Source organism: Notechis scutatus, chromosome 3, assembly GCF_049901735.1.
Source record: "Notechis scutatus isolate UNSWTSFEM ecotype Mainland chromosome 3, rNotScu1.2, whole genome shotgun sequence".
Taxonomy (NCBI): domain Eukaryota; kingdom Metazoa; phylum Chordata; class Lepidosauria; order Squamata; family Elapidae; genus Notechis; species Notechis scutatus.
Window position 1 is genome coordinate 60,372,986 of NC_142011.1, and position 17,855 is coordinate 60,390,840.

General features: G+C 40.9%; 1 protein-coding gene across 1 annotated transcript; it reads left to right on the forward strand.

Annotated features, from left to right (window-relative positions):
• Positions 1–2,992: 2,992 nt before the first annotated feature.
• On the forward strand, positions 2,993–6,345 carry FOXE3 (forkhead box E3). The gene has a single exon (XM_026665693.2). The coding sequence runs from the start codon at positions 2,993–2,995 to the stop codon at positions 4,307–4,309; it is 1,317 nt and encodes a 438-aa protein (XP_026521478.2). The 3' UTR covers positions 4,310–6,345.
• The last annotated feature ends 11,510 nt before the right edge of the window (positions 6,346–17,855 follow it).

Here is a 17,855-nt window from a genome sequence, read left to right on the forward strand (position 1 = left end):
GGTGCTGATTCAAACGACGGATAGAAGTTTGAAACAGCCTTTGTATGTATCAGATAACTTCTTTGTAGTTACAGACTAAGTTCCAAAAATTCCTTTCGCCTGGCTCAGTTTGCAACTGGATGATGCTTTAAAAAGTCATCAGTCTGCACTCAGAAATGAAGAACCAAATTTGTATAGGAATGTGTGTGTTGGCCTATGAGGGAGGGAGACATTTTCAACAAAATAATCTCTGCAATTTTGATAGACAATGTGCCCTTAAGTTGGTATTGACTTATTACAACTTATAGCAATGACATAGACCCTCTCCGGGATAATCTGTCCCCATCCTGACTTTCAGGTCTCCCAACCATGCACTCATCACTGCTATAATTGAGTTGATTCATCGTCTGCTTGTTGGCCATTCTTTGGTTCTCTTTCTGTTCCATTTTTTCCAGTATCATGGAAGTCTAAGGAGAGCCTGGTCTTTATCCCTATCTTTGTTTTCTTGGCTATCCATGGAGTTCTTAGGAGTCCCCTCCAATATCAAACTTCTGAAGTACCAATATTTTTTTTCTTATCCCCCCCCCCTTCTTCAAAGTATTTTAAAGGGGCTCAAAAGAGTTAACTAGCTTTGAAAAAATGCAGATCTCTTCAGCAGATAGGACATGATAGGAGTGAATAATCCAATTGGAGTGCTGTTTGTTCTCCCAATCTGCATTGATATAGAGGTGCATTTTAATATAAGCAGCTCTCCCTAAGCGGTTTACAGTGTCAGCATATTGCCCCCAATAATCTGGGTCCTCATTCTACTGACCTCAGAAGGATGGAAGGCTGAATGAACCTTGAGCCAGTCAGAATCGAACTGCTGGCAGTGGGCAGAACTAGCCTGCAATACTGCATTCTAACCACTGCACCACCATGGATACAGCAGTGTTTTGGCTGTAAGTATCAAGTTTAGTTGCACATTTAGGACAGGGACTGGCTTCTTCTCTCTCCAAGGCTATTTCTAGTTTGATATTTCCCCAATTCTGCAGTCCCCTTATTGGGAGATTTCTGGCCCCGCCACTCCATGTGCCAAAAGGAAAAAGCCAGAAAGTCAGAAGGGAAACTGATCCTTGTTCCACATGAATCAGGAAGACACCATCTGCAACAGTTTAAAACAGAACCAATAGAGAGCCAGTGAAGACAGGAAGAAGATCACCAATGGGAAGAGAAAAGTTTGGGTTGGGATTATGTTGCATGGACCCAAGGGGAAAAATGCACAGGGGGAAATTGTTCTTTTGCCAAATGGGAAAAACGTGTGTGGATGCCATGCATCTAAAATTCTCTGGGGGAAGAAAAAAAAAGTATCCTTTGATACTGCTAAGTGACTTGGGAGTATCTTGATAAAATTAACTCTGCAATTGGCCAATTCACTCAAGAACAGTTTAAGTCCCACAATGCATGGCTGGAAAAGTTGGACCATAAGAAAGGCTGAGCGCCAAAGAATTGAGGCCTTTGAACTATGGTGCTGAAGAAGACTCCTGTGAGTCCCTTGGACTGCAAGGCGGTCAAACTGGTCAGTCCTAGAGATCATCAACCCTGACTGCTCTTTAGAAGGCCAGATCCTGAAGATGAAACTCAAATCCTTTCGCCACCTAATGAGAAGGAACGACTCGCTGGAGAAGAGCCTAATGCAAAAGAAGATTGAGAGCAAAAGAAGAACTGGACGACAGAGAATGAGGTGGCTGGATGTCTGGAGGACAGGACAGGAGGACAGGAAGGCCTGGAGGAACATTGTCCATGGGGTCGCGATGGGTCAGGCACAACTTTGCAACTAACAACAACAAAACAATACTCTGTTTTTCTCTCTCTCTGCCCAAGTCTCTCTGCCTAGGGGAGACAACGGGACTGCAAGGCATTCTTTCTTATTGATATCTGTGCCTTTCAACCAAATTTCATCCGCGGCAAATTTCTACACAATGGGGGTTGGCCTCCTGCAAACACCCAACTAATGCCCGTTCTTCTCACGCCACCGCCTCTATGGGCGAATTTCGCTACTCGGCCTTTCCAAATCTCCAAAGCTGGTTGACTTTGAAAGCAGTTCCGCTTTCAAAGCCAGAGACGTCTCTCCCAAAAACTAAAGGTGCTTAGCAGCCAGTGAAGTGCTCCGGGGAAGCCTCCGATAGTACGCAAGAGTTAGTAATACATTACTAAGGATTTATTGCAAAAATAAAGATGAGAGCCAAGTGACCTTATTATGAGCACCGGCTTTGCGTAAAGTCCCGCTGAAAGTCCTGGGACAGGTTGCTGAGAAACCCACTTGGGCAGGGGTCCCCAAACTTGGCAACTTTAAGACTGGTGGACTTCAAGCTGTGCTGGCTGGAGAATTCTGGGAGTTGAAATCCACCAGTCTTAAAGTTGCCAAGTTTGGAGACTTCTGCACTTGAGGATGGGGCTGCTCTTACAAGGGAGCAAGGAAAAGTACCCCTCCACCTGGCGCAGGTAGCGAAAGACATCCCCGCCTGGGGTTTTCGAGAGGTGCTGCACAGAAATGCCCAGCTGCCCGCCTCATTCTCAAAACTCTCGCTTGGTCCACCAGGAGTGGAGAATCGCCCAGGTGGTGGCTGTGGGTAGCCACCGCCCCGTTCAGGGGGAGCCCCAGGGTGGCGCCAGGACCGAGCTATATAAAGCGACCCGGCCAGCCTCATTACCTGGTCCCCGCGGGAGCTGCTCCATTTCATTCACCCCGTTGCTTCCTTCCACCCTGACATCCCCCCCACTGGTGCGCAAACTCTCTCTCTCTCTCTCTCTCTCTCTCACACACACACACACACACACTCACTCACTCTCTCACACACACTCTCTCACACATACACACACTCTCTCTCTCTCACACACACACTCTCACATACACACATTCTCTCTCTCTCTCTCTCTCTCTCTCACACACACACTCACTCACTCTCACACACACACACACACTCTCTCTCTCTTTTTCTCTCTCTCTCTCTTTCACTCTTTTTCTTGGTATATGAATCTGGCCGGTTTTTCCTTCTTCTCGGGTAAGTGCACCATGACAGCCGACGCCTTCCACTCGCCCAGTCAGGGGACAAGCCCGGATTCCCCCGCTGGGCATCGGGCCTCCCCGTCGAGCTGCAAAGTGGAGCCTTTCTTGATCAAGTCGGAGCCCAGAGGGAGCCCGGCGGAGAGAGTAAACGAGCAGCCGGCGGACGATCAGCCCTCCGGTGCCGGCACCTCGGCCAGCGCGGGAGGAGGAGGAGGAGGCGGCGGCGGCGGCCGTCGAAGGAAGCGCCCGGTGCAGCGAGGGAAGCCCCCGTACTCCTACATCGCCCTGATCGCCATGGCCATCGCCAACGCGGCGGAGCGGCGGCTGACGCTGGGCGGCATCTACACATTCATCACCGAGCGCTTCCCTTTCTACCGCGAGAACCCCAAGAAGTGGCAGAACTCCATCCGCCACAACTTGACCCTCAACGACTGCTTCGTCAAGATCCCCCGCGAGCCGGGCCACCCGGGCAAGGGTAACTACTGGACCCTGGACCCGGCCGCCGAGGACATGTTCGACAACGGCAGCTTCTTGCGCCGCCGGAAGCGCTTTAAGCGCACCGACCTCACCACCTACCCGGGCTACATGCCCAACGCCAGCGCCTTTACCCCCAACGCGGCTCCGGTCGGGAGGCCCGGCCCTTGCGGGGGCTCCGGAGCCTTAGCTTACCCGGGTGGCGGCGGCGATGCCGTCTATTCTCCCGTCCGCGCCTACAGCCCGCAGCTCTCCGCCCTTCCCCAATACCCGGGGGCGCCGCCTGCGCTGCCCTCGCGAATGTTCAGCATCGACAGCCTGATCAGTTCCAAACAGCAGCAGCAGCAACACCACCACCAAGCAGTCGCCCTGCAGGCCTCCTCGGCGATGGGCATGGACCTGGGGCCTTACCATTCCTTGGGCCTGAACGGCGTGGCCGACCTGGGCCCCTGCCCGATGGGCAACCCGACGGAGACCTATTTCCAGGCGCAGCAAGCGAGTCCCGGCTTAATGGGTCGGCAGCCCTCAGGCCCGACCTACCCCTACGCTGCCTCTCCCTCCAGCCACCTAGCGGTGCCTCCCGGCGCCTATTCCCCACCCCACTCGCAGCTGTACGGAGCCCCCAGCAGGCTGGCTGTGCAACCCGGGCGCCCTGCTTCTTCTTGCCCGGAACACGCGGAACAGCTGGTGGGCCTCGCAGCCTCGCAACTCAATGGGCTCGGCCAGTTTGGAGCCGCCGCCACCGCCACCGGCGGTACCTACCTGAGACAGTCAAATTTTGCCTCCGGCCTGGAGAAATATTTGTAAAGAGGAGGAAGCCAAAGCTACAAAGACACCCCAAAATTGTTTTGGAACTCTTCTTTAATAGTCAAAAGGAAGTCTGTATCTAATTATTCATTAGCAATCATTCCATAATTGGATTCAAAGAAATACAACTTTTTCTGTATGTCTGTGGCAGCTTCTTGGCTGTTTAGGATTGAATATATATTCCGTGCCTTCAATCATTGTACCTAAAGTGCATTTATCTTGTGTTATGGGCAGTCAGCCATAGTTGAAATACTGGGGTTGGGGCCTTAAAGGCCAAAGTATTGTCATTCATCTGATGTCCAATCTTTCTGTATGTTCAATTGGCCCAAGGAGTTGTTTTACGAATAGGGCTTTTTGGGCTTGTGCAACAAGTTTTGGGAGTGGCAGTTAAGACTGAAGCAGGCTTAAAGCCTTGCCTCAGGTTCAAATAAAAATCAGTGCCATCCTTGACTTTAGCATAAATTCACCCCTTCGCATCCCAAGTGGGAAGACAAGCTAGCTAGGGAAGAAATAATTTAAGGCTCTGGCCTTCTTTGTGACAGTTTTTCAGGGAGAAGTACTCTAATGAAAGAGATTGTGAAGGTACTTTTTCAGAGTAAGTGTTTATTATTTCACGGAACTTTCTCGCTTTCTGAGATTTTCATTTTCAGTCCACTGTGTGAACCTTGGGGCTTAAATGCTCTGTACTTCAGTTTGAATGCTGTGTTGCTTGCAGAGACTGGAAAAGCTGTTCTAGAACAGGGCTCTCCAACTTTGGCAATTTGAAGCCTGGCGGACTTCAACTCCCAGAATTCCCTAGCAAGCTGGCTGGGGAATTCTGGGAGTTGAAGTATGCCAGGCTTAAAGTTGCCACAGTTGGAAAGCCCTGCTCTAGACAGAAAGAAGTTGTTCCCTTAGTTTCTCAGGCTGTTTCTTTGTAGAGTTCTTTGCTGCTGGCTAATCTGAATGAATGAAAATGCTAAAAGGGGAAAGCAGCTACCCAAGTATTTTTAAAAGCCAGTAGGTGGGATCTAGCATGTTTACAAAAGTTTCTCTATCAGGCTGTAGAAGTTTTAAAATAGTTTTTAATCATGGATGTGGCTGGAGGGATTTTTTATTCCACCACATGTGGAGAAAAACAGACCAGGCTGGGAAAAGAGTTCTAGGCTCAAAGTCCGAGAAGCTTCTAAGACTCCCTTTAATGCTGAATGCATTTTCATTTCCATCTTGTCCTTTTCTCCAAGGTGTTTTGGGACAGCAGATCCTTATTGTCATGATTTCACATTAATCATTGGTTAGCCTGAGAAGTAGCAACTAACCCAAGCAACAGCAATTTGTCAAAGCTGAAATTATGGGATTATGTCTTTTTATCCTCACAATAGTCTTGTTAGGCAGGTTGACCTAAGAGATGACAATTTGCCTGAATGCCACTCAATTAACTTAGTAGCTTTGTAGGAATTTAAGTACCTTCTTCCCAAGTCCAATTCAAAACTTTTATCTTCTGCAAAATATATTCATTGGGAAATGTCTGGATCACTAATGATAATATATGAGCATGTGATATTTGTTCCATTACATCTCCATTTTGATTCTACACCTATATGCTTGAGGGAGAGCATCCTAGCTTTTAAGGGCTAGCAAATTTTTGTATGTTGTGCTGTGATTGGGTCAACAACAGTAGTTCTGTGCAATGTGCACCTGTTGAAAACCCCCACCGCGCAACAGTTGTGTTGTGCACATTATTTACTCTTTACTGTGCACCGTTGCACATTATTTACTGATATTTACAAAGATTGGGTATGGAAGTGATTTGGTGTCATTGAAGCACCATGGTAATGCTTCAATATACATGAATTGGACAGTTTTGTTTACTGGATTGCTGTACCATGTATCAGCAAAATTATATGTGAATTTTGTACAGTATGTAGTAGGTGTGACATATATAGTACCGGAATAATTTAATCCTGCAATATTGTATTTTGAACAATAGTGCCTCCTGAATAATACACCTACATATAGTGCATGTAAATACTTTTATAATTTTTTATTGGACTGAAAACCTGTAACCAAATAAAGATCTTGGTAAACTCCTTTATTTAATCTAAAGTTCTATGATTTAAATGATTTAGTGGCAATCCTGGACCCTGCCTTTTTAACTTACAACACTAGGATTCCAATTTTTCTGGCAACAGAGTTTTGAGTTCAGAGTTTCTACTGTCTTCAAGTTAAATACTTGTGTGTTAATTGAATTATGGATTTGTCAATGATAGTTAGAAAATATCGAATATCAGAATTTTCAGTATTAATTTTTAATTTTGTTCAAACTAGTCCTGGGTGGAGGAGCAAGCCAATATCTGAACTGTGCTTTGTCGGGATTACTAAAAATACAATAAAATAAAATTTCTGCATTTACAGAGCTAGTATGCTAGGCAGTAGATCAGGATTAGAACTTTTCTCCCCTCATTATCTAGATGGGGTATTATTCTATGACTTTTTATGACTTTATCTGTGTGTTTGCAGAAATATTTAATGATATGAATCCCACCTTCATCACTGAGTAAGTTTAGCCATGGGTTTATTACTTCTACAAGAACAAGCTTTACTTATTACTATAAGAATGAATTTTTGTTCAATTGAGCTTTTTAAAAAAAACAACAGAAAAAATTAAGTGTTCCTTTTGGGCAGGCTTCAGAAAGCTGTTTCTGTTTTGCCTATTGAACATGTACCTTGAATGTATACTTTATTCTTAAAATGTGAATATACAGTATATCATTAAAATGGAAAAAAGATACAAAGCAAGTGAAGAATTATGCTTGTTGAAATGTTCTTTGTGGCACATAATGTGTCTAATCCATTAAAAACATCTTAAATTTTGACCCACCAATCCTTAGGTTTGGGGGCAGAGGGGTTTATTTTCCCAGAATGTTATCATATCCAGAATGGATTAATATGGCTGTTTTCCAATATGGAGGCATCTAAAGGCAACTATGTGTACAATTATTAATAGAAAGTGTTGTTCTGAGTCTATGTATGAGATTCAGCCTTGTTTCCACATTCAGAGAGCCCTGTTTCTATAGTCAGCCTTGGACTCTGCTTTAGAGATTTTTGATTTGGTCTTCCTGTATTCAGCTAGATGGTCTCTAGTAAATGAGCAGTGACAATGTAAAGCAACATTTAATCAAAATACTCATGACAAAAACCTGCACTAAAGAAGGTTTACTTTATTTGCCCAATTCAGAAGACCAACAGATTATTTTTCTTAATTTGATTTCTTAATTGTTCTATACAGAAATATATTAAAATGTTTTGGTGGAAACAATAAATAAATGATGCAATAATTTTATACATATTTTATATATATCTACTCAGAAGTTGCTTTCAATTTCACTGAACTTACAAGGCAAATTCCGATTAATTATAGCTGTCTGAGAAGTTTTATCTTTATCAATGTCAATAGATGAAAATTGCAAGTATATCACTTTATTAGATTTTGGATTCCAGGACCTGATAACAGGACATGGTTGAGTTAGAATGTGACAATCTGTTCTGTTTACACATGGAAAAAGAGATCAAAGAAAAGGACAAATGAGAGTTAAAGAAAGAGGAGAAGAAGAAAAAGTTGAACTTTTTCTGCGATCTTCTGTGAACACATGTGAATCTTTGACCTTTCAAAAGTGATTTTCTTTTTAGAAACAGGCTCAGTACAACTCCTTTTCTGGATACAGATCTAGGTGGTACATCTTGATCAGATATGTTCTTATTGCTCGGTCTTTTCTAGATATTGCTGAAGACATAAATGAAGGACAAAAAAAGAAACAAGTAGCCAGTTCATATTAATTGCCCCTTATCCCAATGAAACAGGGAGCTTGTAATCCTCACACTTTTGTGGATACTCAGACTGTTAAATTTCAAGGTGTCACAAGTCAGTCGATACTATTATTTTGTCATCTCAGCATTACAAAAAGGAAACAATGATGTGGAATATTCCTTTTTGTATCTAAATGTGATTTTTGACTAGGTGAAATAAATCCTTCGCCTAAGGATAATATTCTCAATGTGACACTCATTGATAAATATGGGCTCGGTTAAAGTTTTTAGTTGGCCTCAAATAAAGATTTTTAAAATATGTATGTATTTATTTAATTTCTAGGCTACTCAACTCCAGATTATTTTGGGCAGCTCTGCAAAGTTAAAAGGACAGCACCGTAATTCCATTAAAAAAACAACAACAGCATCCATAAAACAACAGTTGTCTGAGGGAACAAACCATCCTTTCATTTATTCCTCCAACTTAATAATACATGCGTACCACCTACACATCAATATCTATGGTAGGGCAGAGATGTCTTTGGCATTTACTAAAAAATTCCTCAGTTCAGTTGACTTGGCTTTGATTAATGGCAACTGAGTTATTCAAAGCTGATCTCACATTTGTGCAAATCAGAAGAAAGTTTGAAAGCTGCATCTGTCTGGGAAGCTTCTCTGAAAGCTCTTGAAGATCTTAGCAAGCTTTGGCTTTTAGTCTCTGAAGTATGGCCGGAGACAGTTGGGCTCCAGTTGTCTGAAGAGCTGCATTACTTCTCTCTTATGTTTTTTACCTGACTCCTTTTTGTACCCTTGAAATTGTCTTGTAGACTCTCAACTTTTTCCAACTGAGCCCTCTCTGGAATGTTGCAGTATTTATTTTCTGATACTACACTTAGCCCATCCATTTTAATATTTGTGTGTGTGTGCGTGTATTTTATACCTGATATGTTGTTTTAAGAAACTTAAATAGCTTAATATTTTCCAAAGAGATCAATAGTCAATGACTGAATTATGCAAAGCACTAAAAGCATCATATTTCCATTTAATTAAGGGAATCATTCTGCTCCAAAGGTAAGGATTTTTGTTTGTCACAGAGGACTCTCATCTTTGACATTCAGCTTGATCATAATCAAGATTGGAATCTGGGCTTGAAGGACATGAGATGGTCCTTCATATATACATGTTCATGTTCTGAAACTTTTTAGAAAAATACCTGCATTCCCATCAGGAACAAAGCTTATCCACATTACTTAACGTGAATAAATATATATCTTGCTGACTTTAGATGAATTTGGGGGGAAAGGGAGGAAAAGCTGAAGGTGGCAATCTTATAATTTCCCCCTTAACTGAGAAAATGAACAAAATGGCAACGAGTAGCTTTTAAACAAATATAAGGAGTGCCATCCTGATTATCTTAATGTATCACAACTAGCCTTTTAAGCTTTCGTTTCAAAAGCTTGTTTATAACAGGGATGAATCAAGCAAATGAGTTGGATTAAAGTGTCATGAAGGGCATAAGCCTAGCAGGGCCAAGATGGATTTAGGTTGAGACAAAAAAAAAAAATTATGGGTGCCTTGCTGATGGCATAAAAACTCTGCTATTTTAGATAGGTGAAACTCCAATGGAAATAATTGTTATTAACAAAGAAAAACAAATTATAAATAGCTGCTTCTTCCTTTACTTAACCATATGTAGATAATACAGTTTGTTTCAATTAATTTAATAATTTTGGGGAACTGCTTTGTTACTAAACGTGCTAGCAAACTTCCTCAGTTCTGGAAATAGAGATGTTAAATGTGGCTTAAAGGAATGAAAAGTATTCAAACAGAAAGGGAGGCAAAATTGGATCAAACACCATCTCTAAAAGTTTATATGAACTATAATTTAAGAAAAATCACCATATCAAAAATAACAAGTGGTTTTTACTACATTGAATTGGAAATCTCATCAAGCAAAGTGTTCTTCCTTTGAAGGAAGATTCAAAAAAGGTGTTTACAAACCTATAGTTAATTTATACAAATCCCAGCTTTTTGCTATAAATTACCCCAAATCCCCCTATTCCGAGCTGTGCCTGATTTTTTGCCTTGCTTTGTTAATAATATTTTTTTAAATCACTTAGCTTCTTTAGAATATGGATTGATTAAAGGATCAGTGAATATGGTCTGTGATGTTACACTGCAGGATGTATGTTTTTCAACATGCTTTTTCTAAGCAAAACTGCCTGTATTTGGGCAGTTCATTTTCAAATTATGCCATTATAAGGGAACTTTTTCCCCCTCAAGTCTTTTACTTGTCATAATCTGGAGCAAAAACTATATTACCATGAATTACCAAAGGAAGTTGGCAATTTATTAAAGATGTTTTAGAAATTCTCAAAATGTTTTTTGTAGAGACTGAAATTTCAGGAATTGTGTACATATGTAAAAGAAATGTTCAGTGGCCCCGGCTTATGAGGAATGGAAAATATTTTCCTGTTTAAGAAAACAGCATTATTGAACTGATTAATCATTTAAATTGTGTCTAAAATATTCAAAATTCAGTGGCTAACTAATGAAACAAGCCAAAATCATGTCCTTTACTTTCATCAACTTATTGTTAAGAAGTTATTCTGTAAATGTATTGTACTGCAAACAGTAAAAATGTACTGTACAATTTTATATTGTTGTGATTAGCATGCATGATTTCATATTAATGGCTTGGTTCCAGATACTTTGGTCTACTGAAATCATAGAGGTTTGATGATAATAATAAGCATGCAGAATCCAATGATTTCACTGGGTTTATACTAAGTCAAATTTGCATCTGATACACCATATATATTCCTGACTTAATCACCTGCCAATGATGAGGGAACATTGTTTGCTTTCTGGAAATAAAATGTCTGCAATAATCCTTTGTCCCTGTTTTCACCCAATTTGTCCCTTTCCACTCTTCAAAAAAATAACAACCAAAACACCTTAACTGTTAAAATTACTGATGGAGGAGAATATTTATAGTTTAGGGATGATATGAGGGATCCCTGGTGCTCTCTGAACTTGGTTGTTTTGCAGACATTTCATCACCCAAACTACTTAATATTATCAGTGCACTGATGATGTTACCTAGTCTGAGTAATAAAACATCTGCCAAAAAACAGCCAAGATCAGAGAACACCAGGGGTCTCTCACTGCTAAAAATGTTAATTGAGATAGCTTAGCTCAAGTGCAACCCCTAGTGCTATAAAATAAAATAGCAACTGAGGTGCTGCTTTGCTTTAATCCTTCTGCTTGCCAGGGATATGGAAGAGAAATCCAAATTATTTCTTAACGTTTGTGTGCACACAGTCTTCTGTAAAAGATATACAAATGCGATTTCCCCCCCTAGTACTGTGTTTTAGGATGATCTTTCCTTTAACTCCAAATCATTGCTTACTTATAGACTTAAATAATCTTAAAGGATTTCAGGATCTGCTTGTGGACATATTGGAGAAAATAAACAGGAAGGGCCATTTTTATTATGGTTCTCTGTGTTTGGACAGGCTGCTTAAAACTGTTATAGCCCAGAAGCTGAGAGAATTTAAATGCTCTTGCTTTAAGGTGAGCTTAATTGAATTGGTATTTATTACATTTAGTTCTGTCCTTTGATCGAGGTATTCAAACCAACTTACACAAGGATCTCCCATAATCTTAGCCCCACAAATACAAACCTTGCCTACTGGATTGGCTAAAAGAGAGCAATTAGCCTCAAATCATCTAGTGAGCTTTGTGCATGAATATGGACTTGAAGCTGGGACAACCACTCTCTACATTGGGTCTCATCAGATGGAGAGAAAGCGTTGAAGGTTTGCAAAGGGCACTGAATTAAGGGATGCATTAGTACAAAATGCACCCCAGGATACTAATGTATCTTCTCTGGAAATGCAAGGCCCCCTTTAAATGCAATGCCCCTTTCTTTTAAGTAACTTAATTGCTTTTTGGTTCATACTGTGTTCTTAGGAAATGAAGGAAATACAATCTACTAGCAATGTTTTTTTTTCTAACATCCATCCATCCCTTTTCTTTCAGAAAAAAAAGGGGAGTTTCACTGATAATACAGTTTTCTAAATCTCTTGGATTGAACAAGGGAAAGTGGGGAAAGGGGGTGAGGTCAATAGTAGACAGTCTAAGGTTAAAGTTTTTGGGGTTTGGGGAAGAAACCACAGAGTCAGGTAGAGTATTCCAAACATTGACCACTCTGTTGTTGAAGTCGTATTTCCTGCAATCAAGTTTGGTGCGGTTTACCTTGAGTTTGTATCTCTTGTGGGCTCTTGTGTTGTTATGGTTGAAGCTGAAGTATTATTCATTGACAGGTAGGACATTGCAATGTATGATTTTATATACTATACAAGCAGTAGTAGAGAGTAACAGAGGAGCTGAGGAATCAATAAAGTGATTTAAAACTGACTGAAGAAAACCAGCAGAAGGCAATGTTGGGAAAAACAGTGAGAGATTGTTTGAGATACAGGTAGCCCCCAACTTACAACAGTTCATTTAGTGGCCATTCAAAGTTATGTCACTGAAAAAAGTGACTTATGACTGTTTTTTTAACACTGACAACTATAGCGTGCATCGCCATGGTCACCTGTCTTACATTCGGATGCTTTACAACTGAATCACATTTATGACCCTCCTGGTGTCTCCTTTTGCAATCCTCTGACAAGCAAAATCAATGGGTAAGCCAGATTCACTTAACAATGTGTTACTAACTTAACATTGCAACTGTGGAAAGAAAGATCATAAAATGGAGCAAAATTTGCTTAACAAACTGTTTCACTTGGCAACAGAAAAGTTGAGGTCAAGTGAAGGCTATCTGCCCCTATATAGTTTGCTTCCACATCTATGGAAGGTTTTGTATGTGTGCATATGTGTTTGTGTGTGAGGGGGAAGAGATGTGCGTAATATGTTTGTATCTTTTTGTATAAGAGAATGACTGTGCCAACTCTAGCAGTCATTATGTGAAAACACACCTTTGTTCGGGCATTTTCTCTGCTTTTTTAAAGAGCTCGCCAACCTAAAAGGATCACAAAATGCTTTCTTCTTTATTATTATGGGTAGGACCCTGCTTGCAGAAAGAAATGCAATGGTAACATGACAAAAGTTTCCCACTCTAAAAAGAGCTTCTTCTTCTTGAGAGGCCTTATTTAAGATGCTGTTTCCTTTTCCTTTACCAATAAGCGTTTGAAATAATCTGGAGACCTTTGCTTCTTCTGAAATGGCCCCCACAAGCTTTCTCTTTCTTGCTACATTAATCACTAGAAGGGCAACACATAAGACGGATGAAACAACTGAACTTTGAGGGTAAGCATCTTCTGCCCTAACTTAACATTCTAGGAGGGTGGGTCACCTTTCTTGTTTCATATACTAATCCACTGTTTTTAATGAACGTTTTCTGCATCCATATTTCGTAATATAATGTATGGAAAGAATTTCCGTCTAATTGTAGAGCAGTGCTTTTCAAACTTGGCAACTTTAAGATGTGTGGACTTCAACTCCATGCCGGCTTGGGAATTCTGGAAGTTGAAGTCCACATGTCTTAAAGTTGCCAAGTTTGAAAAACACTGTTCTGTAGCAAACAACAAACTCATTTATTTGAACCTAGTTAATTTTCTTCACAGTGCAGCCAACAGGTGCCCAATGTCCCCCATGGCATATCTTACTAAACTGAAAATCCCAAACATAGAAGAACCTTCACTCTAGCGTGATGCTTCTCAACCTTGGCAAGTTTAAAGATATGTAGACTTCATCTTCCAGAATTCCCCAGCCAGCCATGCTGGGGAATTCTGGGAATTGAAGTCCACACATTTTAAATGTGCTAAGATTGAGAAACACTATTGTAGCATAACATCATGTCCTCTCCTCAGCTGTCTTTGAAGGCCAAAACAGGAAGGCAATGGAGTAGCAATGTCCTTGCACCCTGGGCACACAGAAATAGCACAGCAGGCATTTTTCCAGTGGTTGTACGATTGAGACATTTGCAGTAGTATCGTCTTAACACTGGCGTTGGGGAAGAAGTGGTGTTGGAGAAACTCCTAAGAATACTGTGGGCAGCCAAGAAAACAAACCAATGGAGGTGTTAGGGATATACACCCTAGCAGAACATGCAACGGCAGTCTAGCAGGCAGGCAGATATGTGAGACAAAACGTTGTAGTAGCTTACAATCAGTAAGACAGATACACTGTGCAAGTTAAATAGTTTTTATTCCAGCAAGAGTTATAGCATAGTCAAACGGTCCATATTTCATACGCTAAGTTCAGTCAGTCCGGGGGTTAATCAGTTTGCAAAGTCCAGTGTAGAAAAAGAGTTCATTAAATGTACAATCAATCAATCCAGTGATATATCTCTTTTGCAGTCAGAGATATGAAGAAAAATCAAACCCCTTTTCTTCTCTCAGCAAACACGCAGTTATCACCATCAAGCCATCATTGTCAGCATTCCAGTAAAAGCCGAACAAACAGTGAGCTCTCTTGCTCCCTCTTATGGTGATTCTACAACCGCACCCAAAAACTTGGTTTACAGTTTAAAGTGATACACACAATCATAGTCTATATATATTATTTTTACACAAATAAGTTAGGTAACCAATGTTATCCCTAACAGGAGTGAACAAATCAAGCCAGAGTTCTCACTCTAAGCACAAATCAAAAATCAAAATTATCCAATTTCTGACACTGTGTGAAGACCCAGTTCTCTGGAAAAGGTTCTAAATGTTGGGAAAGATGGAAATACAGCAAGCCAGCAGAGTATGAGCCGGGCACAGAATGACTACCATTCCATTAGCCCTTGTTAAATTCTGGCTTGCTAGAATAAGGAAAAAGAAAGAGGAAATGCTGCCTAGGAAACAACCAGACTGGACAAGGAAGAGCCCGCAGTTGCTTAAGATCAGAGAAAGAAACTTGGGATAGACCTACCCTAATGGATTATGTAGTTAAAATGGGGCTGTGGGAAGTCTGTACCTTCAGCTTTCCACGATTCTGTCAATGTAGCCTTACAATAAAGTAGAATTAGTTCATATTGTTATGTTTCCTGTCTGGTATGCCTGGGAGGACCGACAGCCTTTGAGCCAGTTAATCATGTCATCCAACCATGCATGAGTCAGAGAAAGTGTTGGGAAATTCATGGGAAGAGGAGACCACCAAGTTTTGTCCTACCCACACATAGCACCGGCTTTCTGTGGGAAGGAAAATTAGAGGACAAAGTTTAGAACACAGCTACATTTTTTACTAAGTTCTATTGCAGTTGTATTAACTGGGGTAAATCAGGAAAGGTTCTTTATGCAAGAATTCCTTGCTCACTTTCTGCTTCCTGTTCACCCTTGTTTTGCACTTGCATTTCAGGATTACAACAAGCCTGTATATTTAAACTTCATCGGTGCAATAAATGCATTACTTAATTGACTATATTTCCCTCATACAAAATATTGGAGGGTTTTTTTTGTTAAATTATTAAAGCACATCAATAGGAATTGTCCTTTTGTTGATTTGGTTTGCAGCAACTTTTTGAAGGTGGTAATTATGTTATTATTAACATCTGATACATTTCACCACTAGGTGGTAGCCTAACAATGCATATTTCCCTAGTGCAATCTTCTACATTTTTTTCCTATAGTTTTGAATCAATTTTAAGTTAAACCTTTATTCCACTGCCAATTTCCTCCCATGCCTGGATGCTCAGATTGCTGCATCAGTAATCTGTCTGTAACTCCTGACTTTCACTGATTATGGAAGTGCATCAGCTGAGTTTACTTTGGCTTTAACCTCAGCAGTATCCTTTGCCAAGTGATGTTCAATATACCTGAAAGTTTTTCGCGGTGTGCACTATGGCTAGAAGTGAAACCTGGTGGAACAGCTATGGTGTTGACTCTGTGTTTGGTACACACATTAATCTATGGTATGTGAATTAATATTTTGCACCTTATCACATTTATTCCCTAGAATTACCAGTTGTATCATTAGGAGACAAACAATCATTAAATAATTAATTATATCCCAAATTTCCTCCAGGTGTATAAGGTGGTATATATAGTCCTCCTTTTCCAATTTTTATCCTTCAAGGAATTAGCCTGCAAGTTCCATGTTTAAATGTAGACGTTTAAGCTTCCATAGATGATGTGGAATCTGGAACCCTCGGCCCAGTCCTATTCCAGTGCCTTAATCAGCACTGATACCCCATCAGCTTAATTAATCCAGATATGTTGGCATCACTTGGCCAGAATTTCCACTCAACGTGGTTGGAGTTTTCATTCCAATGGAACTGCAGAACTCTGTCCTATATTTTATGTTTGCACTAATTTCTAAACAGATTATCAAGGCATTCCTCAAATTTGACACAATTTTTTAAAATATAATTGTCCTTCTGTTAAATGCACTGCCATCACAATTTGATGTTCCAGGGAAATATGAATGATAAATAACTTCTACATGTGGAGATCATCCAGATTAATAATCCCATAGTTTCTTTAGCTTGATGTGAGGGTTTGTTCAAGGAATTTTCAACTTTAACAATTATTCCACCTATTTGAGAGCCAGTGGACTAGATTGCCACCAGTCCAACAAAGGAAGGAGACTCTAACTTCACTTCTCTGTCAGTAATTTTCAAAAATTTCAACATAGATTATATTTTTGTAGTCTTTTTATACATACTGCTGAAAATTATCAGTGAATCTTTCCGTGGGACATTTGTTGTGCTTAATGTACCAGGTACACACCACACACACACACTTTTTTTTCTTCAAGAATCAATACAGAGAGAGCACTGGAGTTCATCAAAGTTTGTAATTTCATTCAACATTTATGTATATATATGTGCAACTTACAATGAGCATTCACCTTATTTTTTTTTTCATGCGTTTGATTTTCTGCTTGAATTTTTGAAGATTTTCATTGGCAATTAAGACAAAAACCTCTAGGTGGCATTGTTATCATTTTGTAGGCACCAAAAATTGGTGGGAGGGAGAAGAGCAATGCAAGCGACAGTGAAATGAGTTGTCTGAATGCGGTTGACAAAGCACAAAGGGATCCAAATGCAGGGTGTTTGAGCTGTCTCCACTGAATAATTATATAATTATATAGGTGTGTAACATATACCATGTTTCTCCCAAAATAAGAACTACCCAGAAAATAAGCCCTAGTGTTGTGATTCGCCGGCAGCAATCAGGAAGGTGACTTGGGAGTAAGAATGCTAATTAATGCCCCCTCCCTCTAGGGAATATAAGCCTGGTTTCAAGTGGCTTTTGCCTTTGCAAAAGACAAAAGTTCAAAGGAGTTAGTGTGATGATTACAGACTCTGATCTATTGGACTAATTGGCTGCAAGCCATCTGCTATCTACAAAGAGGCTTATTTGTGGAATAAAGCCATGAACATTTCAGTTTTGGAGTTTATCTGTGTTTGCTTTCGGAAACTTCAGCTGGGACAGAACACCTAGTCTGATTTTTAGCAGGCTCCTAATATAAGCCTTGCCGCCAAAATAAGCCCTAGTTAAGGTCATCATTAACAGGGGAAGCATGGCCAGCACTGGAGGTGGCAAGGGTGTGGAGGCCGATGGTGTTTGGCAGCAGCTGCAAGCCTGCACAGTGCAGGTGAGTTGATTCCTGTCCAAGCAGCAGGTGAAGGAGCCACATGCTCTGGATGCACAGGCAGCGGGAAAACCAAGCATTGTGCAGCAATGCAGTCTCTGGCTCCATTGCGATCCCATTGCGGCCCTGTTCCTGCCCCGTTATGCCGCATGGGCCATGGGAAGGCCGA